The sequence below is a fragment of the Dioscorea cayenensis genome, unplaced genomic scaffold (assembly GCF_009730915.1).
Source record: "Dioscorea cayenensis subsp. rotundata cultivar TDr96_F1 unplaced genomic scaffold, TDr96_F1_v2_PseudoChromosome.rev07_lg8_w22 25.fasta BLBR01001260.1, whole genome shotgun sequence".
NCBI classification, from domain to species: Eukaryota; Viridiplantae; Streptophyta; class Magnoliopsida; order Dioscoreales; family Dioscoreaceae; genus Dioscorea; species Dioscorea cayenensis.
Genome location: NW_024087651.1, coordinates 58,885 through 79,388, shown reverse-complemented (window position 1 = coordinate 79,388; position 20,504 = coordinate 58,885). Strand labels below are relative to the sequence as shown.

The 20,504-nt window shown below is 31.5% G+C and overlaps 2 protein-coding genes across 8 annotated transcripts; both read right to left on the bottom strand.

The window, feature by feature from the left end:
- Nucleotides 1-237: 237 nt before the first annotated feature.
- On the bottom strand, nt 238-1,555 carry LOC120255979 (cinnamoyl-CoA reductase 1-like). The gene is made up of 4 exons (XM_039263748.1): nt 1,331-1,555; nt 1,068-1,222; nt 745-930; nt 238-594 (listed from the first exon to the last, which is right to left on the bottom strand). Exons 1-4 carry the CDS (start codon nt 1,467-1,469, stop codon nt 238-240), a joined length of 837 nt encoding a protein of 278 aa, XP_039119682.1. The 5' UTR covers nt 1,470-1,555.
- A 6,387-nt stretch (nt 1,556-7,942) lies between these two features.
- On the bottom strand, nt 7,943-19,353 carry LOC120255976 (membrane-bound O-acyltransferase gup1-like). Of its 7 annotated transcripts, none has more exons than XR_005535162.1 (20): nt 18,934-19,353; nt 18,798-18,853; nt 17,803-17,984; nt 17,667-17,715; nt 16,912-17,015; nt 16,753-16,817; nt 15,814-15,887; nt 15,186-15,245; nt 13,913-14,026; nt 13,342-13,466; nt 13,206-13,257; nt 11,847-11,909; nt 10,342-10,451; nt 10,164-10,256; nt 9,985-10,066; nt 9,172-9,249; nt 8,687-8,762; nt 8,566-8,615; nt 8,394-8,487; nt 7,943-8,326 (listed from the first exon to the last, which is right to left on the bottom strand). XR_005535162.1 is itself a non-coding variant. In XM_039263738.1 (20 exons), the coding sequence occupies exons 1-20, from the start codon at nt 19,037-19,039 to the stop codon at nt 8,263-8,265; spliced, it is 1,641 nt and encodes a 546-aa protein (XP_039119672.1). In that variant the 5' UTR covers nt 19,040-19,353; the 3' UTR covers nt 7,943-8,262. The 7 variants fall into 7 exon arrangements, 6 of the variants coding, with proteins under 6 accessions (XP_039119672.1, XP_039119676.1, XP_039119678.1 ...); XM_039263738.1 differs by having other exon boundaries at nt 8,450-8,487; XM_039263742.1 differs by having other exon boundaries at nt 8,450-8,487; nt 17,803-18,002; nt 18,798-18,840; nt 18,934-19,043.
- Between the last annotated feature and the right edge of the window lie 1,151 nt (nt 19,354-20,504).

The window sequence follows — 20,504 nt, the reverse complement described above, 5'->3', positions numbered from 1 at the left end:
ATTTGCTTTTGTATCATTGAATAATGGAAATATATATATATATATATATATACTCTTTATCTATAGCAAAAATTATATAAAAAGGTCAATGTAATATCTTTAGTAATCCCTATACGACCAACTCAAGAACTCTAAATCAACCACTTCCACCTAATTCTCAGTAGGTAAGCTAAAGCAAAACACTCAACCTACTCGGTAAATTGTTCCGCCGGAACCATTTTAGCGGCAAAATCTTTCTTACCTAGAAGGGAGGGGATATCCCGGGAAGAGTTTAGCAAGGATGTCAACCACATCACCGCGGTGCAACACACATTCGGCGCAGAGATACCGTCCGGAAGCGCTGGGTGTCTCGTAAACAAGCACATGTGCCATGGCCACATCCCTGACATCAACATAAGCCTGCACCGCATTTGTGTATGTCTTAACCGCTCCATCCAAATACTTGAGTATATGAACAATGCTGGCGTTGATTGTAGGTTGAAGAAGCGGTCCCATAACAAGCACCGGTGTCACCACCACCAGATCCACACCTTTTTCTTTAGCCCTTTGGCATGCTGCTTGCTCTGCCACTGCTTTCCCATAACAGTACCAATTCTGCAACCACATATCATACCACAACCAATCTTATTACCAAAGATTTAGATATTACACTTACCACCTGTTTAATTTTATTCATATATATGTTATGATGTATTAAGGGAGTATTAAGTTTATAATCATTAATTAAGCAATAAAGCTGTGAACCTTGGTTTTTTTACAGAACTCAAGATCACTCCAGCAAGACTCATCGACAACAACGTCTGGGCCACGGTTCGGGTCCATAGCAACCGCGCCGATGGAGGATGTGAACACCACCCGGCGCACACCGGCCTCTGCCGCTGCATCTACTACGTTCTCTGTGCCTTTCACTGCAGGTTCAACCATTTGCTCCTATACATATACATATATAAACAAAATATTTACTCTCTTTCTCACTTGAAAATTTGGGATCAATTAAATTATAAATTTTTTTAAAAAATAAAAATAAAATAAAATAAAAATTAAGAAATGAAAAGCTAGTCTCTCACCGGGTCATCAGTCACCGGAGATGCCACGTGGAAGACACCATGGCAACCGGAGATGGCCGCACACAAGGACTGATAATCAAGAAGGTCTGCTTTGCAGAGAATCAAGCGTTCTGCAGCACCGTCAAGTGTTTTCAAATGGATGTTCTTGGGATCATCTGTTGAAGAAGAGAGAGAGAGTATATATTTATCAATAATAAGTAACTAAGTTAATGAAAACAAAAAAACAAAAAAAAAAGTGAAAATGAAAAGAGAAATTAACCAACCTGGGTTGCGAACCGTGCCTTTAACGGTGTAACCGCGTTGGAGCAAGAGTTTGACGAGCCATGACGCGATGTAGCCGCCGGCGCCGGTGACGCAGACGGTCTGACCTTCGCCGGGTGCCGGTGAGGAAGGGATAGTCATTGTTGATAGAAGATAAAGGTTGTTAGGATTATTATTAGTAGGAAGAGTTGGTGATGAGAAGATATGGGAGAGATGAGAAGGTTTGTTCTCTACTTATAGTGAAGGATATGATATGTGAAAAGGTTTTTTTTAATGTGTTGATGGACAGGGGTAGTAGGTGGGAAGGTGAAATACTGAAGAAAAGATAATGACTGATGATGTTAAATTATTAATTATGAGAGTGTGCGTATAATAAATTTATAAATATTGGTCGAATCAAAATTGAAATGTATAATATTTTGATCGAAATAATTCACTCAATTCTAATACAGTAACTTATCAAATTTTAATGGCTCAATTCTATTTTTATTAGATTTATTATATAAAAACAAAAATTAAAATTAATTAATTTATATTAAAACTTAATTAGTTTTTACTGTACTCCATAATTCTTGTTGTGCTCAACTGTATATATATATATATATATATAGATGTAAAAAGTATAGTTAAATGTTTTAATTTTTTTTAGTCTTTCTATTTATTAATATGATTTGATATTATAAAACAATAGGATATGAGTTAAAAAAAATTTGTATACCAAGAAAAAAATTTTAATAATATGAATAATCCATTTGCCTCAACGTTATGAATGTGAGAGGGGTTGATTTCTCGATTTTTCACTCATGAGAGAAATGACCCAATTTATGAAAAAAATATAAAAAATTTTTTTTGAGAGAAGTGCATATAAAATATTAAATGTATTATTAAAAACATAAAATATAAAAGAGCCCTAATTTTTATCTTTGATTAATTAAATATTTGTTCATTTCAATATATATATATATATATATATATATATAAGCGCGTGGTGATAGAAATATAGTAAAAGGAATATATTAGTTAGTGATTATAATAACATTATTATATTAAAGCTAATAGTTTTATGTTGACTAACAATGAGAGTTTAATTTTTGCTGTTGGATGGAGTCCACTTACCCCATTACCATATTTAATTTTATTGAGGGGTTTCAATTTAATTGGAAACGTTGTACACATTGATTGTGTGGTCAATATGAATCTCTTCTCTTTTATATGCTTCGGATAGTTCACATTCAATATCTACCATGAAAACCACTGTGTGTATATATATATAATATGTTTTTGGTATGTTTTTTTTTTAAAAAAATTAAGAAATATTTGCTGGTAGATGTTATATCATAATTTAACATTTATGGCTGGTAGAAGTAATATGTAAATTTTACTATTAATTATTGTTCTATTATATCATCAATTATTGTTAAAAATAATAGATGAACAGATATAAATTTAACAGGCCCTGTGGAGTTGAATATTTGATTCAAGGGATTAGCTTGTTAGTTGTTACTCTATCTAGCGTTAAGTGTTTGGTTAGACTGGTTTCTTTGCCAATCTTTATTCTATATAATTGAGGCTTAGATGTATTTGTGATAAAAATATATATTATTTTTAATGCATTTTATCTTTTGGATTGGTTCCTTCATAACAGACATATGGGGGACAATCATATAAAACATTAAGCTTTTTGTTTTTTAATAGTACGAAAATGCCTTCTTAAGTTGTGAGATACAAAATAAAAATATATATTATTCTTAATATGAAATAAAATATTAAATCTCAAAAAATGCATAATCATATATATTGAAAGTAGCCAACGGCATCTTGATTTGTTGGCACCAAGTCACTTATATAGAGTATTTATTCTGAAAAGAATTCAAGATTAAACTCAAAATTCATGCAAGATAAGGACACAAGTGTATTGGGGTATTAACTTTATATTTGTGTACATTTTAGATTTTTCTTAATTGGGAGATCCTTTTTTTTTACCAAGTCACTTGTATAGGGTGTCTATTTTAGAGAGAACCCAAGATCTAACTCAAAACAAGGTAAGGACACAAGTATGTTGAGATATTAACTTTATTCTTGTGCACATTCTAGATTTCTCTTAAATAAGAGATCCTCTTATATATTTGTCAATATATATATATATATATAATGGAAGTATTTTGCATATAAGTTAATATAACTAAATTATGTTAATGCCAATGGCCTTTTGACCTATTGGTATTGGCTCTCTTACATAAAGTGTTCATTTTGAGGAAAACCCTAGATTGAACTTCAAAGGACACACAAAGTGAGGCCCGTGGGTGCTTGTTGAGCTTGTTTCGCATATGTACTCGTTCATGATTTCTCTTAAATGAGGGCGTTGTTGCTTATTTGTAAATAATAATAATAATAACAATAATAATAAAAACCACTAAAAGGCAATATAGACGATAATTTTACAACTTATATTTGTTTATTTTCTAAATAACATATCCTTAAAAATCTCAGAAAGATGTTTCAACTTGAGTTTTCATAGTTGGACTTTTTTTATTTGGTCAATGCATTAATAAATAGAAATGAATTTTAATTTTGACTCAAAATCAGGGAGAAATTAGTTGAGATGTTGATTGAAAATACTTGTATGATATAAAATTATTTACATGTATTCATTAATAGGATTTTTTTTATGTACGATAGGCAAAATTAAGAGTTTGTGGAATTAGGTGGTGATATTCAATGAGATTATTAGACTTTTTATAAATGTCCACGGAAATAACATACCATTTTTTTCTCTTATTTATTCGGCTAAACTGTGCCTAATTTGTGTTTTTTTAAAAAAAAATACATGAAAAAAGAACTTTGAAAATAAGCGAGGGGCAGTTTGAATTTTGAAAGAGATGTTTAAGCAAATGAGAAAATTAAAAAATTTGATAGGTTGTTGAGACACAAAGTTAGGTTCAACCTAAGAGCATCATTAATTTAAATTAAATCTAGTCCATAATCTAAATGTCTTTCAAAGCAAAGTGTACATCGTCCTCTAAAGGCAACCCAAACTTATATATATTTTTATTTTTAAATAAATATGTACAAATCATGTATGTATCAGAAAGTTAGGTTCAACTTAAAAGGCACAAAGTTAGGTTCAATTTAAGAGCATCATAATTTAAATTAAAACATAATCCATAATTTAAATGTCTTTCAAAGCAAAAAAAAAATGAATATTTTCCTCTCAAGGCAACCCAACCTTATATTTTTATTATTTTTTTAATAAATATGGATAAATGATGTGTTAAAAATATATTAAATTTTTTTAATTATACATCGCATCCTCACTCTATAATATATGGGAGTTAAACTTGTGACCTCACTTATAAACCTTCACTATACTCATTTCATCCAAGATGTTTTTTAAACAAACAAATATATTATCTCGTCACGAATTCACACTATTTATGATGGTTTTTTTTTAAATCTAGTTATAATAAAATTATATATATATATAGACTTTAGTATATGAACATTCGCAGCTGAGCACAGCATTAATTAAGGTGCTACACTTAGATATAATTAAGGGTTAATTAGGTTGATTAGCTTAGGTTTTATTTTTAGAATAGTTATTGTAGGTGTAGTAAAAAATAGAAATAGAGTTCGACGGTTCAAATTTTTTTATATACTATGCTAAATTAATTGAATAGTTTACATTAAAATAGTGTGTATCCCAGTTTTTCAATCCGTTTCAACTTTATATATATATATATATATATATATATATATATATATATATATATATAGAGGCATGTGTACAATGCAGTCAAACTTGGAAGGAGTGTATAAAATTTGTGAGGGTTGTTGGGGTATAAGCATGCGACAAACCTTTGAGTTTGAGTTAATAAAAAAGCATTTTAAAATGAAATTTAGTTAAAAAAACATTGAAGAGTTTTAAATTAAAATTAAATGCATGGTAATCAATAAATTCTCCTGATTGACCTACCAATTCAGTGGAAGTTGCAAGGTATGCTTCCATACATAATTTTTATATACAACAAAATATTAATATCCTAAATTGACAGTGGATGAACATCATCTCGCCTAAATAATAGTTCAGCTTAAGTATGCATAATTTAATTTTTATATAGAACAATATTAGTATCCTAAATTGACAATTTATGAACATTATCCCACCTCAATAATAGTTCAACTTTAGTGTCTCTTTCATGCAAATTATTATTACTATTATTATAATTATTTACTAAATCATTAGCCACTTAACCAAGACATATATTATATATACATATATTATGATGATGTGGGCCAACGACCACTCCTCATGTGCTCTGAATACTCAATCATATTTAAAAAAAAATAATATTTTCGATCAATCACATATAAAATAAACTCACTACTATTTGATTATTGCATCAGTAGTATCAATATATATATATATATATGAGAAAAGATGATTTAAGTATGTTTTTAGACTATTGTTCTCTATGGACATTTAGTCACAGTTGTTGGATCATCATCTAATGAATATTTGTTTATAAAACTACTTGATACATTTTACTGTTTATAATACCGTGTGACACTATAGATCCAAAGGCTATTGTGACAGGCTCTAGATTTCAAATGTAATGATGTCCCTTGATTATTCACCTTCTAGATAATAATAAAAAAAACAATATAAATTTATTATAGTTTTATTTAATAGTTTAAGTTTATTTTATATTTCTTTTAATATTTATATTCTTATAAAGCCCTTTGTGATTGTGGGGCTAGCATACACACAAAGCTATCTTTTCATGGAGATTAGTGGATACAATGAATGATGGCGCTATACAAAAGTGGAGCCAGCTTTTTATAGAAGTAAATGGTTGGAAACTATGCATCATATTCATATACAGGAAGAAGACAAATGGTGAGGTTGGTGAAATAATCTCAACGAGAGGATGGTTGGGAGTGGGTACAACCTTTTTTTCCCCCTTAAAAAAGAAAATTTTAAATAAATAGCTTGAAATAAAGTTCACCAAACCAATATTTAGTTAGGATGTGTCAAATTAAAAATTAAAAAAATTAAAAAAAGAAACGGAAAATACGGGCCATTTCAAATACTGGCTTGTAATCAATGGCGTATGTATTATCTTAAATTTAAAATATATATTTTTGTACAAATTGTATTTATTAAATTAAAAAACTTTCGAAAATGTGCAAGTTTGTCAAACTTTATTAAAATTTAATTTAAAAAGAAAATATTAACAAATTTCTCTCCAGATGTTAATATAATTGTTTCTTTTCTCTATTATTATTGCATCTTTGTATTCTCCATCGTTAATCAACATAACGTTTCACTCTTGATCACGTTGAATAGAAACAATAATTATTAACCAAGGAAGATGCCTAATAAATAGAATAAATAAATAAAAAAAGTAAAAAAATTCAAGTAAAAATAGAACTATTTAAAATAAAAAATTGGAAAACCAATAACAAAGAAAAGAAATAAAGGCATATACAATATACATTCCGTAATTTGGTTAATCAAACAATTCAAATTAATGTTTTGAAAGAACAAAATAAAAAGGTAAAATAAATAAATAAATAACTATGTAACTGTTTTCTCAAACTTGGTGGGTACCAACTGCGCATGTGACCCTGACTGATGTTGATGTGATGGGCAGCAGCACGGCGAGCCCAAAACCAAAGTTATTGTACGGAGCCACAGATGTCCATTAACTTGTTGGTTAGGTTTATCTCTTTTGTCCATAACTCTTGCGCATGTTGCTAATGGACCATTGGCCAGACTAGAATTGTTAATAATTTAGGAATATAATTTTTTTTTATTTTATTTTTATGATCTGTAGATATTGTAATAAGTTAATGAAGAACCACGTGAAGAATAATTAGCATTTTTTTAAATATATACTTGGTAAAAAGATAATAATTTATGGAAATTAATTGGATAAGACCTATTGTTATGAGTAGAAGAAGTTATACCTTTTAATGAGATATATTTATTTTATTTAGTTAATGAAGAAAACCTTGTTCATTAAATGTTGCTAATAAGAAGAATGAGAATAGTTAGATTTCCAGTGTTCATATGTCTCAATAAATTCCTATTATTAATTCATTTATTTTTTAAGTTCCATTTTAATATATTTTGAGAAATTTAAAAAAAAAAACATGAAAAAAGAAAACCTTGAGCTTAAACACATCCCTATTTTTTGTCGACGAGACGATAAAACGTCGCATGCTCCCACTAAGAAGTCGAGACAGTGCCAGGAGCGTCATTTCTCACAGACGCTTCACGCCAAAGCGTCGCGTGGGAAGAAAAGCTCAACACACTGACCTCCATAAAACTCTTGGAGACCCGGTACCACTAGGCCATTAGGCCGGTGGTAAAGACATACCTATTTAATAACACATTGATGAAACTAAGTTTATTTAATAAATAATCAATAACATTGACCATGAGTTGCAACTCTCATAGCCAACATCTACCATGACGACTACTTTTTCTGCTTCCAAGAAGCCTGTTTAAGACTGGTAGTATTCAAAAGGAAAAAAAAATTTATAAAGTGGATAAACCACAAATACATTAAACAAAGAAATCAAGTACAAAACATAGAAGAAAAAAAAAATTATATTAAAAAAAAATCAAATAAGAGCCTCTCGAATTTCTGTATAAATATCACTTGGTCAAAGAGATTCCATACATAGGAAGCAACTTCGAACGAAGAAAAATAAAAAAATAATAACACGAAAGAAAAAAACTCCTACCAAGATCTCATAATCAAAGTTGAGCAAGAAAAAAAAATTACAAATGTGAACCTGAGATTCAGCGTTAAGCTAAAATTAGTCAATTAAGATACTTAGTGACTAGCGCCGCAAATTGGAAGCGGAAATTCGGTATATAATAAACCACCAGTTGTTAACTTTAGGGTACCCAATTTCCAGTTGTCTAAAAAAAATCAAGATACTTGTGCATTTGTTTTTCCCAATCAACAATGGCGGACCCAAGTCCCCTGTATAACAATTTCATAAAAGACCATAGAAACCAACTAAAAGTAAGCATGATGATATTTTTCTCACCTACTACTGCAAAAAAACTGAATCAATACAAGGTTTGATGTGATTATGATGATCACCAGCATTTTTGTTTTGCGTCACGAATGTGAAACATCAGCTGCCAAATGTTACTTGTTAATGTCTGATTAAAAGAAAACTGTTTCACAGAAGTTTAACATGAGAATCTAAGAAGTACCTTTGTTCCAATATAAAATGATGTAAATATGCCAAAGAGAACATGTAAACCTGTTTTGCATGAAATAATTAGAAGCAAGTGCAAGTAGTAAGCAATTATGTTAATAAAGAATAAACCTTACCATCCTTTTGTAGCAGTCGCGATATTAACCAATTTATGCCGTTTGGTCCAATGACATAACCCACGAGGTTTGCAACCTGTGGAACCACAGGCATATTTACCAATCTCAATCTCTGAGGTTGATTTCGCTAAGCGGCAAACTGAAAGCTGTTATGCTGCTATTTTGAAATAAAATAACATTCTTGTGGGAGGAGATATCCATGTTTTTACATTTGATGGCCATTGCTAGGAATCTATATTTAATGCGAATTATGGAATTAGAAATAAAGGCTTTTTGAGAGCAACATCTGTAGTAGGATACTATCAAACCAGTAATCCAGTTCTAATTATTGCTTCCGTAAATAAGTTTTATGTGCTATGCTTCATATCTAACACATGGCTAGAGATCTGTTATTAGTATATTCAAGGAACATGAAAAGAGAGCTCATCATCAATTACTAATAGTTGAAAACAAGAGTTAATTGCAGATAGTTGGAAGAAAAATACCATTAGGCATGTAATCGTGACTGCCCCAGATATAGCACTCAGTTCACGGAAAATGAATCCACCCAGAGCACTTCTAACCTGACAGATGGACACGAGGAATTGATAAACATGATTCATTATTAACCATCAAATAAATTAATGAGACAGCAACTACTGTTTATTAATCAAATTTTCGTGTGAAGTTCAAATGAAGTTTTACACAATGGCCAGTGGAATCATAGGAACTTCAATTAAAATTTAAAGTTTTGTACTAAAGAATTTGCAATGTTAAGAAGTACAATACAAATAATGCAAATGAGTTTGTTTCAAGGTGAAGAAAGGGGTAAAATTATGAAAGTTCACAATTAACTCGTTAGGTTAATCATCGAGATCATTGCCTTGGGCCTCAGCTATTTTACATTTAAAATACTGGGAATGAGAATTATGTCCACATGTACAAAGGGTAATTATTGTCTTTGGAATCACAGATGAACCTGATCCAATAAATCTTGAGAAGCCAAACTACTAATCATGGCCCAAGGAGTTTCTGGTCGATGTATTGGCATGCTGCGGTACTACATAGTTGATGCAGGACAGAGACCATCATGCTGCAAAGGGAACCACCACAGAAGAGGTCATACCCCATAGTGCTCATACCCAGAAATCATGTTAGCAAGGGACCCAACAGGCACACACTTTAATCACTATCAGATATACTATAAATATGTGAGCCATGATCAGGAGAGAATACTTTCTAGAGTGTTACCTAAATTTCCCTCTACCACCCACTATCATTTACCACATAAGTTTATATATCATACTCTACTAAGTTACCTGAAATGTTTTGGCTGCAGACTTTATGACGATCTCAGGTATCAAAAATATGCATGTTAGCCATGCCCAGCAAATAAGTTTCCTGATTCATATTTGAAAGAACAGTGTTTACATTTTACCTAACAAATTTTCACTCGAATCATAAGTTGTGGTAGAATGAAAAGGTGGGAAAAGAATACCATTCCAGATCATGCCACAACGCCACAAATGTGAAAATAACCCACACATTCAGAAGCTTCCTCTGAGAACCCCCTAGTGGAATATACATGTACCTAAATAGAATTATCATTAACTCAGAAAATAATCTTAATGAATAAGCATATATTTTATACAGAGGACAAAGAAACCAATGCCAACCTAACAAGCCACTTGTTAAATGATGCATGCCAACTTTTCCAAAAACTCTCCAAGTCATAGCAGTTGTTCACACATCTTGGCATGTTTTCAGGAGTCTCTACACCTCCAATCTGCATTAAGAACATTCTCAAAATCATTTTGTCATGTAGAGTCCTGACAATTTGATCACAATTAAGGACATTGACTAAAAAGGCTTCAGATGAAAATTAAATTTATACAATGCCTCGAGACCCTGAGAATATGTAACTTTCAAGAATGCAATTCCCAATATATATCCAATGACAACACCTATAAGGAGAAAATAGAACATAAACAAGAAAAACAAGGTACAGGGTGTCTATTAAGTTCTCTTAGAAATGAACAGATAAATATCTTATTCCAATCACAGTAGTACGTATAGTGTGAACTGAAATAAATGCTTGCTTAGAACAGAAGAATGGCTCTGCTGACAAAATTAAATGCCTAAACTAACAAAAAATAAATTTCATGTATGTGCCCTCTAGGATAAAACACAAGCATAACATGAGTCCATAAAGGATTTTCTATTTGTCTTGTAACGTAAAATGTAATGTGGGGCAACTATAGATTGAACGATTTATTTTAAAAAAAAAATTTATAGATTGAGCAGGATTTCAGAAATGAAATGAATATAATGTAAATTGTTGCTTAACTTTTAGTTTATGATATGAAGGGATATAAAAATATAGTTTGGATCACAATCACAGATTTAACAGACAATTACATATTTTTTTGTCTTTTTTTGAGAAGAATGAGTCAGCTCATAAAAATACAACTTCCTAACGAAGCATCATCAAGAATAAATTTATCTCATGAAGTCCATGCTAGGAGAAAAGTACATGCATGTAGAATTTCATGTTTAAAACATTAATTAGATGGTCAAGGAAAAAAAGGGCATGGTTGATAAATATATCCACAAGACTCATATTCATCATCGCTTTAATTATTACAAAAGGTTAGCCTCGTGCTTCCTCTGGAATCATGCATTGCAATAATCAAGTCAATCATACAGATGAAGCTGAAAAGCCAAATGGCTTTAAATTTTGTGTCTAACATTAAAACAACAGCACACATAAGAAGATAGGAATGCCATTCAATACATTTTATATTAATCATGCAGTGCCACAAACTTGTACAGCACAATCCATGACAAAAAGACACTTACAGCCTTTAAATTGCTCCTACCAAGTGTTTAGAGTCTAGGATCTAGGGTATAGGCTGACATTATCCATGGTAATTAATAAAAGCTAATCAAATAATTTAGCAGTATATACTCTATATGCTAAAAGTCAGCACGAATGCAAATAAAAATTGCCAACAAATGTCATTAGAAACAAGCTAGATATGAAATGGAATCTCTTAAGGAGTTGACATGGCCAATACACAATGAAATAAATCAACAGATAGTGCACTGCTTTTGTTTATAATAGAATCCCAAGAAGCAAAACTGTAAGTCTATGATAGGAAAGTGATAGTGAGGAACCCACCAGAGACCAGAACCGGAAAAAGCGCCAAATCAGAGAGAACTTTAACCACATGAAGTTTATGACCTATTACAAAACACAAATAGAAGTCGTAAATTACAAAGCCAAAGGACTATGAAAGAAGTAGTCCACGAATCAGTAAACAGTGAAGTAGGATTATATGCATATATAGTAACAATTCCTGCAGTAACTACCTCGTGATAGGTTCAACAAGGCGCTTTCTTATGCATCTCTGACACCACTCTCCCAACCCAAAGATAATGAATTGATGACTCAAACTCATCATTGGTCACCTAACCTAATGTGAAAAGGTCTTCAGGATTACCCATTAACAAATTGAAGTCATCTCTGAATTCTTCATATAGTGATGTTGAAATAATGGCATTAAAACATATTTCTCCTCAAGTTGTTCTGGTTTAATGACGAATTTCACACATTGGATTAACTTCTAAGTTTGTTGAACCTTGGAAATTTAACTGCTCGAGTTTTAGGTAGCATTTAAAAAAGTTGGGACCATAAGAAAGGATGGTTGGTTCACATGTACTTCTGAAATTCTCTCAGCCAGCTTTCGGATTGTCTCTCATCAAGGGGGCAAATGACAAGAATTGGAAAGCTGCAAGGTCAAATATGTGATGCCAAACATGCTGATAGTAACTTCACAAATGATCTTAAACGCTTAAACAATACTTTAGAGGATAACTAATGAACAATTACATGAATTTCCAACTTGATATGCCATAGATAGGATGAGCATGGTAGATCTGGCAAGTAAACTTCAACAATATATGCCTATTCTTCACATTTAGCAGCACAAAAACCAAGTTACCAGGCATTCAAATTCATCAAATAGAAGAACTAGATGGAAGGGAAAGAAGGGTCATATATATATATATATATATATATATGTTGTAGATGAAGATAAGAAAAGATATACTTCGCAAATATTGCAGAAATATACAGAGAGGCTTCTTTTGCCGTCATTACTTCAAAAGGGGACTGAACTAGTCACTGAATACACTTGAGAAAAAGGCATATCTTACAGACTTATTGATAAATGCATGTCAAAGATATGGATTAATAAAATTTTATAAGCTAATATTCCATTTTCTTTTAGAGAACAATATAACACTAACAGTACGAAAAACACCATGCTTGTAGAAACAAAAAGGTAAGCCAGTGCATTGCATCTGTTCATGGAAAGTTTATGAAGTTGATGGAGAAAATCTACTGCCTACCTGGAATACCTCATGGATTCATCACAGGTATATACTAACAGTCATGCATCTAATAAAGAACACTGACAGTAAAATAGAGTAAACAATATATCACAGTTACACAAAGCAGATAACGAGACTATCTTACCCCATATCCAATGATAAAGATCTCCAAAGGTGACAAATTTTTCCATATGTCACTGAAAAACATAATAATCAGATTATGCCTTCAACTTCAAAAATGTAGATAGAGAGTTATTCCATCTTGTGTATGAATCACTCACCTGCTTGCATAGGAATTGTAATAGAAAAAATGAGTCAATATTTCCATGAGGAACAGACTAATAGCCCATCTGACACCATACCAAGCTATTTGTCCAACAGAATGATTTTTTTGAGGTATATCCAACTGCAGCATTGTTACAGTGAGAATTTAATGAAATTCCAAAGATGAAGCTAATGGAGGAACATAAAATTAAGACAAAAATTAAATCTATCACAAAACTCAATGTGATGATTACAAGTTAAACTCAAGGGACAATATATATATATATATATATATATCAGCCTACTAAGAAATTTATACAAAGAAAGTTCATACTATCTTGATCTTTGGATAATATTAGGCCTCTAAATGAGATGATCAGAAATCTGGATCTCAAACTTTAACTTACCTAACAGAAATTACCTTCAAACTAAATACTAAACAGAAGATCCAGATAAACCCAAGTAATCACATCATGTCATAATCAAATGGGGGAAAAAGGGCCAAATGAACAGCTAAAGCAAAAAAAAAAAGTGAGGTCACTTGAAAATTTGAGCTGCGATTCTCTGCAAGTAATTTAAGGAACTGACCTGCGTTGCAAATGCATTGAAGCTAGTTATCGGTCCAGCAATATAAAGTGGTGCATAAATCAAATAAGACAAGTATATGTTGAATGAGTATTTGTCAATGGGAACACTCCTCTCCTGCAAAGTGAAAGCTGCAGTTTCTCAATAAAAAATAAACATGAAATGAAGAAAAAATGGTAATGGAGCCACAAAAATAATTTTACAGTCCAAGAACTACCTATGACAATTAATCACTCAAGAAAATGCAAACTAGAAACTGAATAGCCTTCACTTGTCACCAGTCATGGGAGAATATAGATGACCAATAAAAGCCACGAGAGTGGTTCTAGAAACAAACAGAGAATCATATGAAAAATGACAAGAGATGACTACCCCCTGCACATGATGTTGGTATTTCCACATTATGACAAGCAGCACATGAAAATTTTCGCCAGCCACATAGGTTCAGTCTTCCTGAGAAATATCACAAAGTTTCCACGCAGACAAAATATATACCAGTAGGGCTTCATTTGCCAGCTAACTAAAGAAACATCAATGATGATAATTTGTGACTTTTACTGATGACAGAGTCTCCAAGAAATTTACCTTTGGCAAAAGGAAATGCTATATCTTGGAAGAAATCTTAATGCATCTAGCAGATGGGGGTAAAAAGCATTTTAAGTTGTTTGCCAATAAATCAGGAAGGTTTGACCTAAATTAAGTAATAAAAAACCAAAATATTATCTTACTTCTACAGTACTCCTGTCATAGACATTTCTCTCTAGAAAGGAAAAAAAGTAAATGCAAGAAAATGATTTTACATTTGTACCTAGCATATCAAATAAATCATGGTGGCATCGTACTTTCTTCCATGCATGATCAAGCGTAGCAAGGTCATTATTTCACATAACATTCCATAGAAAGGAATATGTAATTTAATCAACTAAGTCTGCAGCTTATTCTTATCAAACTAATTCTACCATCATTATATCACAAACCATGCAGCAAACCATAAAAGTGCCACATGAAGGTTTGTGCTATATAAAATCTGACCCACATGATTGGCCATTATGTTGATTGGAGATCATCATGGATGGATTATTGTATCAGATTGTGGCAATGAACTATACTATCAAGCTGTCTCATGTGGAAAGGTGTTACTACTAGATCTAGGTAATTTACAGTCCTTAATATTGTGTGTTAAAATCATTATTCACTGATTCATAGCAAATTTTGGCCATTCAGGGACAAAGCAAAAAAATAAAGCAGAAACAATTTACAAACAAAAGGGAAGTACCTGTAAAGCAAAGTAGCATGCTTTTCCAGATCTACAAGTATAACATCCTTGCATATGCTTCTGCATCCACATCACAAGGACAAGTTCAATATATTTGGTCAATCAACTGATAAAGCAATAGTTGCTCACCATAAAGACTAGATAAACAAGAGAAACTAGAATAACCCATACTACAAAGTTGTTAATTCTAGATCATGCAAAGCTTCTGCTAGTTTCATGAATCTGCATCTCATTGTAATTATGAATCCAAGCCAATGTCTTTCAGAAGTTTTAAAGAACATTCAACTTTAATTTAGTAGTTTAGATTGCAGGAGAATGGTTAATCATTTCACATAAATGACCACCAATTTCATTTCTCACTTCATGAACATGTTTATGCAAATACATGAGACGAGAGGTAGGGACCCTGATTTAAAAACTCAAACCAGTATTGATCATGGTGAATAAAAGATCAAATAAGATGTAAACTAGACCTTCATCTCTTAAACCAAATAAGTATTTCTAATAACCAGCAAAAACAACTCCATGAAATCAATTAAGTTTTGCTCATGAAATTGCAATATTGCTGATGTTTAATGACAAACGTAAGGTTTGGAATGAGTTGAAAAGGTGTGCAAAAGAATTATACCTTTTGATCAAAACGAGAATCTTGGAAGGAAAACCAATGGTAATCCAGCCCAAAGCTTAACATGCGCAGAATAACTATTTAACACAAACAAGGAAATAAGTTAGAAGAATACATTGCACAGCTCACATAAGGAAACTGAACCTCAGTACAAAAAGTTGTATACATGCACACATTGACATGTCTCATCTGGCAAGAATGCTACAACAATGTGGGAATCCGACCAACACAAACAATTGAGTATCAATACAATTGCAAACTATCCAATCACCCAATATATGAAAACTTATTCAATAGAAAATGCAGATGACATGACAAAAGCACACGTCTAAGAATGTTGCAACAACGTCAAGACATGTAGGTAACATTTGGCAACAAAGATGGAAAAATATGGCAAGGGCAAGAAAGGACAAGACTCGACAAGGCAAAATTAGTATATTGTTGTTAAATGTGCTTGATGGACCATGAATAGTACAAATACAAAAATCGCCAAATATCCATAATAACCTTCAAGCGTTATAAACTTCTCTAAATTCTTTTTATGTTTATAAAATATGACATAAATTTAATTTAACTTAATTTTTAATCATAAGTGATTGTAATATTTACATAATTATAAGAAAAAATAAATAATTTTGGCTAAAATATTTTTACTATTATTAAAGAGTAAATTATCTACTATTTTCAATGTGTTGTCACAATAATAAAATTCTAATAAGTAACTACAATACATATATATATATATACACACATATAATATGTTTTCTCATACTACAAAATTTTAAGTCAATTTCAGACATCAAATGGCAAGATTATTATACCTACCAAGGGTATAAAATGGTACCTTTTGTTTTGTCCATATTTATGCCACATATCAAACACATCCATAGTAATTATCATTGTAACTTGAAAAAAAAAAAGAACAGTCACATGAAAATTTACCTAAGTTAAAGCATATGTGCCATCTAAAAGTTCCGCGATAACTATCTAAGAAAGCCAAGTTTGCCCTGTTTTTTAATGAGAATATCCAAAAATAAATATTAAAAGAAACTACAACAGTATGAATTTATGATGGCATGAAATGAATTATTGATGACAAACCCAAATAAGGTGAACGAATATCCCTCGTAAACACGGTTCAACAAAAGAACAGCAATGTTGAAGATCCAAAGCATGTACACAAAGTACTTTGTTCGAGCAAAAATCTGCAACACAGACCAAAATGCAAAGGAATATTATTTGACCAAGCTAACCCATCAAGATAATCACCAATAAGAGTAACTCAATTCTTGCGAAATCAACTATAAGAACACTGTAACACACAGAAATATATCATAAACTGATAAAGTACTTTTACTTGAAAAGAATGTTAATAAATGAAAGCATCAGGTTAAAATTGAGAATCAATGCCTTTTTATTGTCGTATACCTATGGGACCTTGACAGACTTCATATGTCCCTCTGTTATATTCTTAAAAATTTGTAAAAGTGATCACTTGAGTTTCTGGCTATTACAAATCAATAGACCAATAAGAGATTGGCAACTACATCGCTAAGCAATTTCAGTTACATAGATACCTGATACCATCATGGTATTTCAACAAATTATGATGACAATCACAAAAGGCACAATTTAACATTAAAATTATGAGTTTGAAAGCATCAGAGATGTATGCATGTGTGCACATGGTATTCAACAAATTTATCCACCTTATATGATGATGTACACCATTGCACTTAAGCATGAATGCATTAACTGGAAATAAGAACATAAAATTTTGCATACTCATGTTCAACAACTGAATATAAAACAGAAATAAGCATGGAGAAAAATGCATGACAGTCAGAAGCTCAAACCTTTACTAGGAAAAAGTTCATTGAAGAGATCAAAAGGATAAAGACAACACTGTAATTTGGAAAAGCAAGTTAGATAAGTACATATAATGTTGGAAACAAAAACAAAATAAAACATTCATGGGATAAGACCGTATACCAAGCTCCATGTAAATATGATAAATAACAGAAGGACAAAAAACTCCAGATAAGTGACATCCCTCTTGCTCTCAAGTGATAGAAGCGCCTGATTGTATTTGCCACCAATGTGAATATCCCAAACACAAGCATAAGAATGGGTAGATTTCCACGAAAATTTCTCCATTGTGGATCTGAAAGGTCCTACAAAAATAAAGCATGCTGGAAAAATTCATAGAGAGGGGCTGCATTCAATAGGTAAACAAGATGGAAGCAAACAAAATTAAAAAAAAAATTGTAATTTCTCAAATTAATCCTTCCCGAATAATGGCATTGCTAGAATCTTAGTGGATTACAAAACATTTTTGCCCAAAAATTTCACTCAATTGCAAAGAAAACTTAATGGGGTTCCAACCAAATTTGGGACTACACAACTAATTTATTGTTACTAGCTTAATATTTCATATATGCAGTGCACAAAACCCTGGAAGGAAAATATGGGTCCTCTACACTAAATTATCCTAATCTTAGAAGGATAAGATAGCATATCACCTCAAGGCCCCTGAAGCAATTTGAGCAAATCATGTCCATAGTTTAAACCATCAAGAGGAGATATTCATGAGAGATTTGGAAAAATGACTACAATTTTGATACATTATTTGCTGCATTATCTACCAGCCGAACTTGAGTTTGAGTGCATCACATTAGTCAAAACAAAGGTTAGACACCAGTTCTTCAAAATCAAACCTTGAAAATATCATTAATAGATTAATCAAAATTGTCTTCAATAAATTTCTTTAATTTGTTTATTCATCTCATTTCTTCATTCGACTAAAATCAAAAAAACAAAATGAATCATTTTTCATGTTCGTCTCTTTTGCTCCAATTTCCCTGGATCCAAACACACCCTAAATGATATTAAACATTTTCAAGACAACAGACTCAGAATCAAACTTCATTTGTTCAAGGATTTACTTCCAAATACGAGAAAATCATATTCAAGAAGTGGATGCTTACATTAAGGCGACCAAGAATCCATCCAGGACGCAGACCAAACAACCTGTGAGAATTATCTGGAGGAAAGGCAACTGATGCATCAATCCGCGATGATTCTAGCAATCAAGAAGTTGGGAGAGTGATTTAATTTGATTACCGTGGGATAGTTGGAGAGATCGATGGATAACGAGCGCGTAGAAAGCGAGGGCGTAGAGAACGATGAATGCGAGCTCCCAGAGCTTCCAAGAAAACCCCATTGCCATCGCTGTGCTCCTCTTCTTCTTGTCCACCTCTTGGATTTTCTTGAACTCTGACGAGTTTGGGTTTCGGATTAAGGCCAGGATCCGACCCGTATTCTACTAAATAAGAAAAATACAGTTAAACCCTTGGTTATAGTTTATATATATGTATATATATAGGCAGGGGCGGACGGGGGGGTGGTGCCCCCCTTGTCGCCGACGAACCCCCCTTCCTCCCTCTCTCTCTTTTTTACTCAGGGGCGGAGGAAGGAGAGGGGCCTTCCCCTCCCTACTTTTGCCGGCGGCCTTCCCCTCTTTCCCTTCTCTCTCTCTCTCTCTCTCTCTCTCTCTAGAGTTTTTATTTTTATTTTTAAAAAAATCAGATTTTATACAAATTAATCCAAAGTCGAATTTTATACAATTTAATCCTTATCATCCTTATCATCTAAAACTTAATAATTTTTAAAATATATTTTACAAAAAAATTATTTTTTAATCTATTGATATTTTATAAATTACTTGATCTAGTATATTTTTTTAAAAAAAAAAATGTATGTTTGAGTTTTTTATTTTTACAAATTAATTTATATAATATATAAAATTATATTTTTAATATAGCTTTTGTAAAAATTTACTGTTTAACAAGTGATTTCTATGATCTAAATAAAAATATATATTAATTGATGCAATTCGCCCCCTTAATTTATAGTTTCTGGCTCCATATATGTATATCACGCCCCTGGGTATAGTTTTTTTTATTTTTTTTGTTATTTTTTTTTTTAAGTATATCGCACCCCCTTCTTCATTTTGAGCTTGGAATTTAACTCGGTATATGCTCATGCGTAAGAGACTTTGTGTGTATAGGCTAATTAAGGCGTTGGTATTATAACTGAAATTCATGAAACCTCAATTAATAAAAAACATATTTCAATGTATATCAAAATTAAAGAGACCGCTTATATTATCTTTTTTAGTGTGTTTTTTTTCTACTCAGCTAAACTATATACATATATTTAATAAAACAATCATATATAAATATGCATTACATAATAACCTCCCTCAAGTAGAGCAGAGTTCAAATAATATTAGTGTGAGTTCCAAAAATTATATAATTTTTTTTAATTATTTTTAATTTATTAATTTTTTAAAACCCATTCACCAGTGAACATAGATAATATTTTCTTTTCACTGCTAGAGAGCTCAGGGTTCTATGTTCTATTTTACTTCTTAACGGGAGTTTTTTTTTTCATTTTTCTCTCATGACTTAAACTAGTCAGGTGAAATATTATAATTCTTACCGGAAAAAATTACATGCCTTTTGGTATAACATAAATGATATATAAATATATTGTACTTATTGAAATATTAGTTTTATAGTACAAAAACTATTTGAATTACAGTCATAGTAATAAGAAAAAAGGCGCATGTTTCCCACATTGTTAAAAAATAAAAAATAATTATTGAATTAATTTAATAAAAAAAAAGAAGG